The sequence below is a fragment of the Nomascus leucogenys genome, chromosome 17 (assembly GCF_006542625.1).
Source record: "Nomascus leucogenys isolate Asia chromosome 17, Asia_NLE_v1, whole genome shotgun sequence".
Classification (NCBI taxonomy): domain Eukaryota; kingdom Metazoa; phylum Chordata; class Mammalia; order Primates; family Hylobatidae; genus Nomascus; species Nomascus leucogenys.
In genome coordinates this window covers 63,333,599-63,348,131 of record NC_044397.1, presented here as the reverse complement: position 1 = coordinate 63,348,131, position 14,533 = coordinate 63,333,599, and the positions used below count along the sequence as shown (strand labels likewise).

The window sequence follows — 14,533 nt, the reverse complement described above, 5'->3', positions numbered from 1 at the left end:
CATCTTTGGGTCTGTTATCCTGCCTGCCACACTCAGAAGAGTCACCTCAAAGAAAACTATGTTTTCCTCTGAAAACTACAATTTGACAACATGTCTGTAAAGCAGTATTACACAAACGAAGCTAGCGTCTACATCCATTTCCTTCTGTAGCACTTCAATGGCACAGGACAGACTTTGCTGATTAAAGAGATCAGATTAAAAACAAAAGGTAAATTCTATTTTTAGGGGCCCTGAATAAGAACCTTCCTAAATAGTTCATGTATTCATTCCACAATTTCCTACAAATAGAAAGTATTACTATTGTTTATTTTTTATTTTATTTTATTTTATTTTGAGATGGAGACTCGTTCTGTTACCCAGGCTGGAGTGCAGTGGCGCAATCTCGGCTCACTGCAACCTCGGCCTCCCAGGTTCAAGCGATTCTCCTGCCTCAGCCTCCCAAGTAGCTGGGATTACAGGCATACACCACCACGCCCAACTAATTTTTGTATTTTTGGTAGAGACGGGGTTTCACCATGTTGGCCAGGCTGGTCTTGAACTCCCGACCTCAAGTGATCCACCCGCCTCGGCCTCCCAAGTTGCTGGGATTACAGGCATGAGCCACTGCGCCCAGCCTATAGTTGAAATTGTTAATAATCTCTTATACCTTCTCTAAAGCAGGACATAATCTACAGTCTAAACCTTGGTACCTGTGCTTCCCATCTTCATGGCCTCCACATTTCTGTTTACCCTACTCTTTCCAACGAGTCAACAGAAGAGATTAATTTTACATTCTGATTCTGAATTCTCTACATTCAATAATTAATCTGTTATTATTTTTTAAATTACTTTTATAGCTTTTGTTTCTAAATAACTATATGAAAGATGGGGTAATTTAAGACAATAACAACAAACATTTATAAAAATGTGACTTGTAACTGTTAATCTATATTTAGTCAATAAGATCAGTAGAAATAAAGTGTTAGATGGCCCAGATCTTCCCAAGTGACGTGCTAACACAGTCAGAGGCCTCCTGAGGTGAGTAAGTGTAATGAAGAGAAAGAGAAAGAAGTACCAAGGTCATCAAACTCTTAGGAATATAGCCCAGGCCTGTTTCTCTGTGCATTCCTAATGTCCACCCCAGATACAGCTGGTAGCAGGATGTGGAGGAGCTTCCAGAGACCAGTGTTCCTCACAACACACTTTGAGAAACACTCTTCCAGGGCAACAATTATAAAGCCAGAATAAATTAATTTAAAAATTAATTTGCCCTTTATTTTACTAAAGAGCAGACAAGGAGAAAAATGTGGTTGTTAGATAGCTTACTAATCAGAGCAGATGTATGGTCACCGGATTGTTAGTTTGAAGGGCATTCCACTGGATGCAGGGTCTAAATAAGGATAATTTCTCAGTCAGTTTCATCTTCGTATTCAGCTCTGAGCTCAGTTAAAGGTGATTAACAAACCGTTGTCTGGGAACCATTTTTTCTTTTTTACAAAGACGTCTTCAAAATAAAATTATCAAAGTCTGAATCTTTAAGGAAGTTCTGATGTAAATATGCATCAGAAATCAGACATATAAAGTTTTGTCAATACTCTTATAAAGTGTGATCAAATTTTGCAAACTGGTTCTTGTTTCTTAGCATTACAGTAAACAGCGCACTAACACCTCACTTACGTGGAAGTCTCCTTTCTGGGGATCTCAAAAACTATACCCAACAGGGCTAAACAGAGTACATGTAAAAGGAAAACTGTTAAGCAACCAAAATAAATGTCCTAAAGTCTACACACTGCATCTCATTCATTAATTCAGCAAGTTTTAACTGAGTACTTTATACAAATCCCATTTATATTGCCAAAGAAAAAAATAATTATTTGTAACCAGAAAGTTACATATAATTTATAATTAATATATTAAACCTGGAAATGCATAATCATGTTTGGCTTTCACAATAAATATTTATTTTTTTCACACCAGGGAAGTGATGTAAGTCAACATTTGTACACAAACTCTTGTGATCCATTCTGCTAATACAATTTATATTTATTCCCCAAATGATATATAAAATGGAAACGCTAAAAGTTCATATTGTAGAAAATCAACCATTAAACATTTATGCACCCTACTATACATGTAGGCACTTGAAAATCATTAATATTAAAATCAAATGGATAACAATTAAAATAGCATATGAGAAAAGCCTACTTTTTTTAAATGCTTCAGGAATTCTATATATGGCAGGGGGGTCAGAGCACTGGGGATATACTGGATTCCTTAACAATGGTACTATAAATAAAGCAGCATAATATGGCTTCCTGTAGTCCTTTAAATTGGAATAGTAAGTAAGAGCTGATTACAATATTCAAGAAATTTGTTTTTATATAAAAATAAAGAAAACAATTGAAGAAAGTACGAAAAATGTCAAGAGGCCGTATCATCCAGGCACCACACACTCAAAGGTAAAAGCTACTATTTTATTGTTTGATGATTTCAATCCACAGGACATTCTTAACCCTTCCCTAAAATAACAGCTTTTCCCTAGAGTTGCCATGGAATATCTCACTCCCATGTAATTACAGTGCCAGGGTTTTTGCACCAGCACATGATATGTGTGGGGAAAGGGCACAGGAGGATGTGGGAAGCTGAGCAGAAAGGAAGGCTCTTCAGTTTCCAGGTTCGTCTCTGAAATCTCTCAATGACCCAGTGTGCACAGAGCTGGGCAAGTAGGTGATGCATTAGAGAACTAAGCCACAGGCAAGCCCTGGCGTGAGTGGTAATCACACTCCATCACAAAGGTACCAGCTGTCAGTCCAATGTGAAGAGTAACGAATATGTGGCACTTCTGGATTCTTGGGAAATGGCTTGTAAATGTAAATGTAAAATCAACTCTGTCTACCCACCACCTATAAAACACTTCTTCCAATTGCTTTGGTTGTTAACTTTCATTCAGGTCTGAATTTTTTCAACATCCTTAAAAGAAACTCATGGGATAGTATCAGGATCTATTCCTTTAGGTCAGGGCACTGGAATTAAGAAACTTCATGCTACAACAAACCTAGTTTTCTACAGGCTGCAGAAGAATCCAATGAGTATCCCACCTCTCCTAACTCTTTTGCTCACGAAATCAAGATTGGAAGTAAAGTCAGGCAACAGGAACCACTGAGATAACATGGTACCAGAATGTGAGAAACTGACTTCAAGAAAAGAGAAGGGAGAGAGACACGTTCAAAGCCAAGCCAAACTTCCTGGCTACTTTGCGACTGTTGCACTAAGAGGTCATCCTCACTCTGGTTACAGCTGTGGAATTTGCTGCACAACAGCTGCCATCCAAAGAATCATTTTTTTTTCCAGTTTTGCAGAGAATGGGTCAACAGCTATCATTACTTGTATATGTGTAGGGACACACATGCACACATGTGCTTCTATCTGAGAGGGAAAAAAATAAAGCTTCCACTTCCATCTATAAAAGTTTCCAGGGCAAGTTTATTGGAAACCCAGCCCAGCCTCAGAAGTAAAGAGTACACAAATAAAGACCCACATGCTCTTAAGTATCTCAACATTTACATTTAGGCATATGCTCTCTGAATAATGCTTTGGAGAAAAATACATTAGGTTTTACATTATGAAACTGATCTAAAAAGCTAAAAAGCTACTTGCCATTAAGCAGCCAAATAGATATGACCTCAATGAACGTGAATGGCAATAACATACTCTCACATGAGATCTGGCTCATCAGGTATGTTAGACGTGGTTAGAAAAATCGTACGTTAATATATGCATAATCCGTTTCTTCAAAATATCATCAGGTATTATTATTTCTATTATAAATAGCATTTCCTGTCAATGCTTTTCACCATGCCTCTCATTTGAGGATTTCTAAGAGAGAAAGAAGTGTGTCTGGTGAACACTCAGCGTTCGACCCACCAGGTTGAATTTGTGGTTCTGCCACGTGAGCAACTGAGTGCCTTTGATTCAGTCTGCTAACCTCTCTTAACATCAGTTTCCTTATCTGTAAAATTAAACAGCCTTGTGGGGGACCTCCAGGGAAGGCCCTTAGATTTCTGGTCTTCCAGATCTAAGGCCCTAGATCTTAGGCCCTTCCTATTGTCCTTAGTGGTCCAAGATGCTGTGGTATAACCTGGCCCCTGCCTGTGTTGCCAACCTTGTGCTTTGGCTAACCTGCCCTGTGTTTAACTGTCATCTGCTGATAGTTCCCCCAACGCCTTACTCCTCCCACCTCAGGGCCTTCACCTGCTTGGTCTTCGTCTTGGAAACTTGTAGAAAGCTTTCCAGGGTATCTTGTCATCATCCTGTAAGTCAATGGCCAATCCCCTGAATTAGGCCCGTGGTGCTATTCTTTCTTAACATCTGGGTCATTTCCTTTACAGCACTGACCAGAACCCTTACCAGCTCCTTTGCCCCTTTGTTCATTCATTTGTTCCCTTGCTAGCTCCTTTGCTCATACATTCGTTTATTAATATGCTTAGAGGCTTCTCCCTTCTGTAAGTTCCATGAAGGTGGGGGTCGTGTCTCTCTCAGGCATTTGTGTAGCCCCCATTCCCCCAGTACAGCGACTAGCACAGAGTTAAGCTCAGCTAAATATGTGGGGAATTAATAACTGATTAAATGAAATACTATATAAAACTACCACATCAGGTAATATTAATTACTTTTAAGGAAGTAAATGAGAGCTATCTTTTTAAGGCAGTATTAACTATTTTACTGAAAATGGGGGAAGGGAATGTCATCTCCAAATTTTTAGAAGATGGAATAAGAATTTTAAAGACGTCAGTAATTTGGCACTGTATTTATCTGTTCATCAGTATTTTCTCAATTCATTCGTGTGTTATTTCTCTGACATAAGCAAGGTGTTTACTAAGCACAGAGCCAAGGAGCTATGGAGGCCGAGCTGATTTCCACCCTGCCTCAGGCAGCATCAGTGGACCTGTCAGTTGCACCCTTACTCCAGGGTCCTAGTGTCAGAGAGGGCTGATGATCCACGAAACAGAAAACACAACTTGCCCTCTCATCATCAGGCTGAGCTCATCAGTGTTGGCAACAGAAAAACATTGCTCTGTTTTGTGAAGCTGGAGATCTTGGCGCTCAGAGGGGTGATGTGCAAAACGGGAATGTCATTTTCACTGAGATCTCTTTCCTGGTCACACCATAATTAAAACCACTAAGAATATAGAACCACTTTCATTGTAGCCATTAAATAGAAAGTGAGAAAGTGAAACCCACTGGGTTAGAAATGAGTGGAGTACTCATTTCTTCATCCCATTTACATTTGCCGGAAGACTACAGAAGAAGGGTGTCATTTTAAACACCTTCTCTTCCAGTGGTGGCTCAATTTCCTAGGGAGAAGGTTTTAGCAAAGGTAAACTATTTTAACCTACTGTGACTCACTGGCTATTTACAACGTTAGCCTTAACTATGTAGAGTGGGGGTTACTGGCTGTATTTGATAAATATAAATGATCTAGTCTTAGATGGGGAGTCTTCAGGTGATGGAGAAGCCACAACTTCTTGAAACATGCCGTATTTTATAACATACTTTCCAATGTGCATGGAGTTATTTTTGAAAGCTATTTTAATTATGAGATTTTAAAAGACTTGTCAGATACGTCTAGACAATGCATTTTAAAAAATCTGACATAATCAAGTACTGTTATAATATGCCAACGGGCTTTTGTGAATAAATATTAGTTTTATGTGGTATTTTTATAGTAGCCTGGATTATTAAGTAAATATATAAACAAAAGAACCACACACAAGCTTAAAATAGACATTTGCTTTTTTAACCCTTTATTTTCTATTCACCCCTCTGTCTCTGTATCTATCAATCTCAGGCCATGTAATAATATAACACTCATACAGATTGCAGCTTTCAGAAAACCAGAATTATTCATCCACCATGTAGAAACTTACTTTAATAAGGGGATGATGAGAATTCTGATTACTCATGAGAGAGCTCCTTAATTTATTTACTCAAGAAATATTTACTGAATGGCGTCAATATGAGAGAATGCAGGTGTCACAAGGGTGGGAACAAGCGGTACACAGTGATTGGCTTTTTGGTGCTTGTGTTCTGTTGGAGAGAAATGGATAGCAGACTACTAAAGGAGAAAGAAAATATGGAAATGTCAAATAGTGGTAAATGCGATTACAGGCATCTTTAACCGCATTTGCACTAGGGCATAGATGTGAAGGAGACAGCTATGGCATTTCTTAGAAACTGAATGAGTATCTTTAAACATTTAATGACATATTTAGAAATGTAAACATCATTACTGATGCACTGCCAATACCAACAGCAAATTAGGTATTAGGAAACATGTAAGTGTGAAAGTCAAGTGTGTTTAGAGTAAATTAACAAGCAGGAAACTGGAGTGCTAGTGCTGATGCCCACTAGGCACGGAACTTTGCTAACTTCATCTTGCAAAGACCCACTGGGCTTATGTGTAAAACAAGAATAAGGCCAGGTGTGGTGGCTCACACCTGTAATCTTAACACTTTGGGAGGCCAAGGCAGGTGGACTGCCTGAGTTCAGGAGTTCGAAACCAGGCTGGCCAACATGGTGAAACCCGGTCTCTACTAAAAATACAAAAATTATCTGGGCACAGTGGTGGGCCACGATAATCCCAGCTACTCCGGAGGCTGAGGCAGAAGAATCGCTTGAACCTGGCGGGCAGAGGTTACAGTGAGCCGAGATCGTGCCACTTCACTCCAGCCTGGGCAAAAGAGTCAAACTCTGTCTCAAAAAAATAAAAATAAAAAAATAACACCACTTGCTTTGCCAAATAGCTGTGACATGAGAACGGTGAGCAAGCCTGAGCCTTGCGCCTGCCCTGTCAGTCAGCATGTCGCAGAGGCTAAACGCACCTGAAGTCGACTTTCTCTCCTGTACCTTTCGCTGTTGAGAAAGTTAGTTACCTTTTCTAGATGTCTCCTTGCTTCTTTCCTTTCCCAGATCCTCTGGTGCTACCACTAACTGATTATTCCTGAAGTCAGTTTTTAGATCTCAGAAAATGAAACTTAGAGCAGGAGTAAGCAAGGCACTGGCACTCCTCCAGCTAAAGAACTGGCAAGTGGTGACAATGATAACAATTATTATCATCATTATATGGGAAGCTGATCTCATCTTGGGTTATCTGCATTACCTGCTCTGTTTGAGAATAGACATACAGTCCGAAAATACAGCAAATGTGTACTAAAGAGGGAGAGATTGCACTGAGAGAGAAAAGATGCAATCGAAAGTCTCAAAGGCAAGAAAGAAAATGAGGACACAATGGGCCCAGGCACCCAACTGTCACAGCCTCCAAGGACCTGACTGGTCTTTAAGTGAATCTCTTCTTCCATCTCTAATGATATAAAGAGGTGTGGTATAGCTCCTTGGAGACGAAATGGGCAATGATGATTTCAAGTCAGCAGACTGACAGTCTGTTAAGTACTGACACTAGCTTACCTGGGTGAAGATGAGGAGACCAGGAGACCGTAAGGACTAAGGAGGCTGGGGTAGGAATAAATAAAGATAGCATCATGACCATTTCTATATCATATTCTAATCTATGTCCTTTAGATGCTGTAAAAAGTTAAGAGACCTGGGCAGAGAGCAAGAGGAAAGAAAAAGTAAAGAAAAACAAGAGAAGTGAATGTTCATAAAGTGATTTTGTGTGTTATCTTTGTGACTATCACTGTGTGCCACATTTCTGCTACTTGGATGCTATGATTTTAGTCATGCCATGTAATAATTGCACAATTGCAGTAAAGTCACCTCCAGTCCATGTCAGTCTATGACCCAGGAATATTTGCCAGGAGTGCAGGAACAGCCAGGCCAGGATTCTGAGATTGGCATGCTTCCTCGGGGCCAGACTGGGATGGAGAGCAGTGTAGCACAGACAGGTCTGTGATGGCTCCTCTCCTGGATGAACCATCCCAGCTCAGCACCCCCTGAAACTTCACCCCAGGTAGGAATCTCATCCTGCCATTGCAGATCCACACCAGCTTTAGTACAATGTGCCTTCTTCCTATATAGTGGGTGTCTTATCTGTAGTTTACAGATGTGAAGACTAAACTTCAAAGAGCTGAGAGGTAAGTTAGGTTTGCATAGTTGGTTGGTGGCAAAGCTGGAATCTGACCATAGACATATCCAACTCTAAAGCCTTTATTTGTGACTGCAGTGGTTAATCTGGAAAGTGCCCCAGGACCCCTCCCTGTGCACTGACTGCTATCACAGTTGCTTGCAGCTCTCCATGTTTCCACACTTTAGTGACCATATGAAAAGAACAAAGAAAAGCAGCAGAAAATGACATCATATTAAAATTAGGATCTACCACATTTAAATATTAACTTGCCTACTGAAGAACATTGCTGATAATTGAACAAGAATTAAAACTGTAATGGAGAACATTAGGGAAAGACAACAGTATTAATTATTTTTACTAAATGTGGGTATTTTGCTACTGCAAACACTTTTTTTTCTGAATTGATGAAGTTTCCCTAATTGTATACCTACCATGGAAGACCTACCAATGAACAACTAATGCTACCGTTCATTCATAGAAACAAACAAAACCTCACTTATTAAAACCAAGGCTAGTGAAAACATCCATTAGTATGTACTTTTCAAGCAAGGAATTATTCACAATTAACAAAACTACAATTCAAAAAGATTGCTAGTAACTGAATTCTTAAATTATTGGCAACAAATTTTGGGGAAATGAGAGCTAAAGTTTATAACCAGGATTACTAAATTAATTAATTAGAGTACTATCTCATTCTATGTCTCAGCCATTTGTGAGCTGGCTTAGTTCAAACAATAAATGATCAGCTAATTCAACTAAAATTCATATGTTGGCTTACTTTTATTCCCTACTTACTGACATCAGTCCAAGTTGATCATTACCAGTAAGAAATATTTTATGTTAATCATGTTTACAAAAGTCTGTGCTTGTACCTTCACATGCAAGAACAGACATGAGGTGCTTCATGGAAGTGTCAAAGCACTTTCTGTCAAGCAAGGAATTATCCACGGTTAACAAAGGTGTATGGTCAAAACAGAGATCTTTCAGATTAAGCTAAAAATACTTAACAGAAAAACAAAGAAATATTCTTTGGCCAGATTTCCTCTGATAACTATGCTTTCCAACGTCATCTGCACTTATTTTCCATCAGACGAAAAGTCCTGCTGTTTCTCTCTCCCTCCCAATGGACTCCTTTCTCTTCAGAGTTGTAGGACAAGACTTCTGCCATGACTGGTCTTTTTATTTCTGTTCATGTTCTGTACATGTGTCATACAACCAGGTATGAAGTCAGTTTTCCTCTAGAGAACATTATTACAAGGAAAAGGCTGGATAAAAAGATTTGCCATACTTACTGTCTCTACGAAGTGGATTTCATCAGAACTCAACAACTGCTATTTCTATATAGGGGCTATTGACTAATGTCTGCAAACACAAAATAATCTGGGGCCCAATAACTGATTTTGCAATTCATGGTGATATTTGACCTGCCTCTTGGTATAGGCACAGCATCATGCGGTTTTATTCTTCCTCATAGGCAGTTGGTACTGAAAATGCATCACTACAGGTGCAAACAAGTGCTGACATTACATTTAAAAAACACATAATGGATTCAGGAAAATACATACCTGATTGCACTTGCAGATAAGTGACCATAGGAGCCACTTGCTGAAGAGCTGCTACGGGAATTATTGAGAATCGTGACCAAGGAGTTGGGAGATGTCCTTATCATGGTCTGAAGGTCAAAGCTATGATCAGACAGTGGTGATATGGACAGTGTACGTTTTCGGCTCGGCCTGGCTGACAGCCTGGGGCTGGGGAATCTGGTGCCTGTTATATAAACAAAAAAGAACCTAATTACCTGCAGTTGGACTCCATACCAGCTATTTATTGCTACTTGCCTATGTGGAAGAAATGAAGGATAAGAAGCTGGCAACTTGTGGTGACAAGCACCTCTCCTCCCCCATGTGATCTACTAGCTACAATTGAGGAAATTAGGGAGAAATATTTATCTTCCAGGGGCTTACCTCGGGGGAGCTCTGTTTATTAATGTGCAGGGAAAATGATAAATTGCTAAACAAAAGGGAGAGACTTTTATGTGTTATCCCTTTCATTTCTAGTGATTTATGAATCTGACGGCTGCTTAGATATTCCCATCATTAATTCACCACAAGCGACAAAGACAGTGGTTCCCACAATGGCAACATACCACTGTCCCCACCCCAACACACACCATTTTAAGTCATGAGCCAAAGGGAGAAAATGAATTAAAGTATCCTAAGATTAAAAATTCAGCTCAGTTATGCCCTCAGTGCTCAGTGATTTCTAGAGTTACCTGCTCTATGGTATACTTACAGCATTACTAAAACAACTTCTACATAATCACCCTGAATCAGTGCTTCTCAATTGAGAGCAATTTTGCCCCCCTAAGGGACAGCTGACAACATCTGAAGACATTCTGGTTTTCAGGACTCAGCAGATGCTACTGGAATCTAGAGGGTAGAGTCTAAGGATGCTGCAGAACATCTATAATGTTCAGGGTCACCCTCCCCACAATAAAGAATTATCTGGCCCAAATATCACTGAGGTTGAGGACCTCTGCCTTACATTCCCCATATAAAAGGATAAATCCCAAGAAACATTAAAAAGCTGGGGATGTTGCTTGTTTACAGATTTTCCAAGGCGGAGGAGAAACCCTTGCGAGCATGATAACGAGGTACAATGAGCCTATAGGGCATTTAAATTCTTCTCTGGACCTTGCTTCTCCAGTCAGATCCAACAAAGGGTAATAAATTTATTAGAATTTTTAACCTTCAAGAAGATTCCACTGATGGAGTCTTAATCTGTAGTCCAAATCTTGAGGTGAGTAACTCAAACTTAAATGCATGCCAACTTAATACAATGATTTCCTCCTGAAGAGTTCAAAATTAAATGCCAATTTGCATTCAAATTTGGGAGATAATAGAGATGTGAGCTTCAAGACAGAGAAGAATGTGGCCCACAGGTCCATTCTGCCTTTTTGAAGGTCACATTTACATTACAGAGTCATCAAACTAATGAGAATGAGAACATAATCTCACCAGGTAGGAGGCAAACAAAACATGATTAGTTTTAAGTAAAATGAAGAGTTTCTAACACCTCATAGAATGAGTATACCAGTTTATAGGAACATGGCAATTTTGTGGTACCCAGAAAAACTGAAGTAGCAGGTAATCTTTCTTTATTAAAAAAAAAAAAATGTCCAGGCTCTTGGTCTGCAGAAAATTCTTTGGGAATATTTTATTCAATAGAGATGGTTCTTGATACAAGATAACAATCTAACATGCCTGGAGATAATTTAATTAAATGGGATAGATGAATATGAATGACTTTATTGTCAATACTATAGAAATAATGAAAAAAAATCCACAAACTGAAATTTACTAAGTTAGTGCCATCCACGTATAAAACTTAAAAACCAACTTGAATGATAAATGTGGTACCTACTCAACTTTTTCTTTCAGGCACAACTAAAATGAGTTCTTTCATTTAGAATAGTTTCATTACCAGCCTGATTTAGAGCATGTTAGTACAAAATAGCAATCCCAACGATGTACTTTTTTTTTTTTTTTTTTTGAGATGTAGTCTCGCTCTGTTGCCAGGCTGGAGTGCAGTGGCATGATCTCGGCTCATTGCAACTCTGTCTCCCGAGTTCAAGCGATTCTTCTGCCTTAGCCTCCCGAGTAGCTCGGACTACAGGCACATGCCACCACGCCCGGATAATTTTTTTATTTTTAGCAGAGACGGGGGTTTCACCATATTGGCCAGGATGGTCTCGATCTCTTGACCTCGTGATCTGCCCGTCTTGGCCTCCCAAAATGCTGGGATTACAAGGGTAAGCCACTGCACCCAGCCTGTGCATATTTTTAAGGCATTTAAATCAGCATCTTACTTTTATAATGGCATCTGCTTTATTAAACACAACTCCTTCACATGTACTCACCATGAGAGACTAATTTCATCATGGAAGTTTTTCAATGAGGGAATACATGTCACTTCCAAGTAACCCCAAGGACAAGCCAGATTTGTTATCAACTTCCATAAAATCCTGGACAATAATTGCCCTTCTCAATGGTACTCAGTGATCACTGGCAAAGTTAGAAGTGACAGCACATGCTAGACATCCTGTTAGAGTGGATATATCCCTAGAAAATCTCTAACGTTTTAGATCACTAATTGTGATGCAAAAGGAAGAAGCCCATTTGATGCTCTCAAACACCAGGAGCCTTAGATCCCCTCACATCCTCCAAAGAGGGTGAGGGGCCTCTCAAGATCTTTTCACCCTTTCCATGAAACCCTTTGGCTTGCTCACAGCCTGGCTGGAACCTTTCCTCTCTGTGTTTTTCCCTCCAAGACTGGCTCTTATTTAAGTCTATTTCCACCAATATAAATAGTGGTCTTCAGGGGCCCTCATCTCTAGAATGTTCCTTATAAGGAGTATTTGTTCTCATCTTTTAAGGTCACTCTAACTCTGAGAGGTAGAATTGGGACCATAAACAGACTAGTTTATCCTAACAAGCTACATATAAACACTCTGTCCTACATCTTGCTGAAACCTAGATATGCCCACTATTTAAAAGTCAGGTGCTTACCTGAACCCAGTTTATTGAGGGTTGTGTTAATTAAGAAGTCCTAAATATCTGTAACAAGGGATCAGAGTGACCAGACAGACCCCAGGCTTCAATCTACCACTGCAGATGGACAACCACTATAAAAATTTAGGATTAATGTTTCGCTTCTTTGTTGGAAAAAATCTCCTATGGTCGAAATTTCTGGGCAATCTTCTTATATTCTAACTAAATAACTATTAATAAATGCTACTTCAATTACTTTAGAAGAAAAGAATATAGTGCCTTAAGAACTTTCCAGCCCTTTAATATGTTCTTTCCAACTCCTTAATAAGCAAGCAAAAGAAGAGAAAATCAGCATTTGGGGACAGTGATTTGGGATACTCTGTTGAAGGGAGCTGCTAAAATACAAGGTAAGCATTTTCAGAACAGCCAAAAGAGAAGTAGCTCAGTTCTTCACTGATCATACTACTTCTTAAATATAAGCCAGAGAATTCTTACTGTTCTAACACAGATATCTCCGATCTGGCTTTCTGTTAATTGTTTTGTTTCTCTATTCTAATAGGAAATTCTGACAAAGAAAAAGGAGGTTTATTTTTATGTGATGAATGATAGGACATCTAAATTCCTACTTAATGACAATCAATTTACCATATACTCAGGCAAATTAAAATTCCTTTAATTAGTTTTTACAAAGTAAAAGGGTAGCTTCATCCTTTATTTAGATAAAAACCGCCACTGCCTGACTAAACACATTCTCATCAAATAGGGAAAGTAATGCGGGCTGACCTTCCAAGGATTCTCTCTTATTTTAATTCTTTATTTGCAGATTTTAAATAACTGATTTGCATAATAACACAACTTTTTTTTTAACAATCGCTAATTGAAATGTGGTTATGATGAATCTGAAATGTAAGCTCACTATGCTAAAAAGCCAAACAGAACCCCTGAAGAAGTTGTAACACGTTTCTTTTACTTGCCATGTAGTAATGAGCTTCCCAGTGGAAACCAACAGAATCTTGTGTTCCAACGAAACACACAAAGGTAGTTCTTGGTGGTAAGCAGACTAAGGCTGTAGAGTTTTTAGCCCTGTGTGAAATAATCACCTTCTTTCTAGTCCAAGACTCAGGACTGAATAACTAGAGCTGACATATGCTTGCCCTCTGTCACAGAAGAACCCAAATAGATTGTAGATGGAAAAGTGTAAGTTAATTGCTGCTACTAGGAAAAACAAACAAAACTCTAAGCAAATGCCCTACTCGAAGTCGTACTGTTGTCCTATTCAAAGGTAGTGACTTTTGCTGATGTACGACTTGGGTGATGCTTTAGGTTCACTTCAGAGCGCCTTGCAAATGGATGTATCCTTAAAGGATCTGAAGAGATGAGCGCTCTGGAATGCTCTGACAAGAGGTAATTATAGGCATGTTTGTCTATGTGTCTACATAAGTGACCCACAAAAATCATTACACACCTAAGGGACCCCAAAATATGTGATACAACATGCATCTAGTAATCTCACCTTACTCCACTGCTAGGTACTAAAAGCAGTCCCTTCTGATTTGGAAAAAGTTTTTATTTTTTCCAAATAAGCTATTTGGCAACTATTGATAACTTGATAACTATTCTGATCCTTTCATATATTCCGCAGCTACAAACGGTCTTAGTGGAATACAATTTTTTTAATGTAAAGAAAACATATGGGGCAAACTAAATGATTAAGGCAAAAATGTAAAACCTGTTAAAACAGGTATTTTTTAAAATTAATTTTTAAAGCACAAAATCCATGAAACCAAGGGGTGGGGAGGCAAAGTCCATCCATATATCAAATCCATTCCCCCTTATTTTGTTATCAAGACAATCACGACAGGAAAAAATTTTTTTTGGTCTGGGGAGACAGGGTCTCACTGTCACCCAGGCTGGAGTGCAG

At 39.1% G+C, this 14,533-nt stretch overlaps 1 protein-coding gene across 2 annotated transcripts in view; it reads right to left on the bottom strand.

Moving 5' to 3' along the window:
* The window catches only part of GLI3 (GLI family zinc finger 3), a 276,407-nt gene that overhangs the window by 68,966 nt on the left and 192,908 nt on the right, over positions 1–14,533 (bottom strand). For both annotated transcript variants that reach the window (XM_012496984.2, XM_030796692.1), the window contains one exon: positions 9,628–9,829. In XM_012496984.2, coding sequence (XP_012352438.2) covers positions 9,628–9,829 — 202 coding nt within the window. The remainder of the gene's footprint in view (positions 1–9,627; positions 9,830–14,533) is intronic.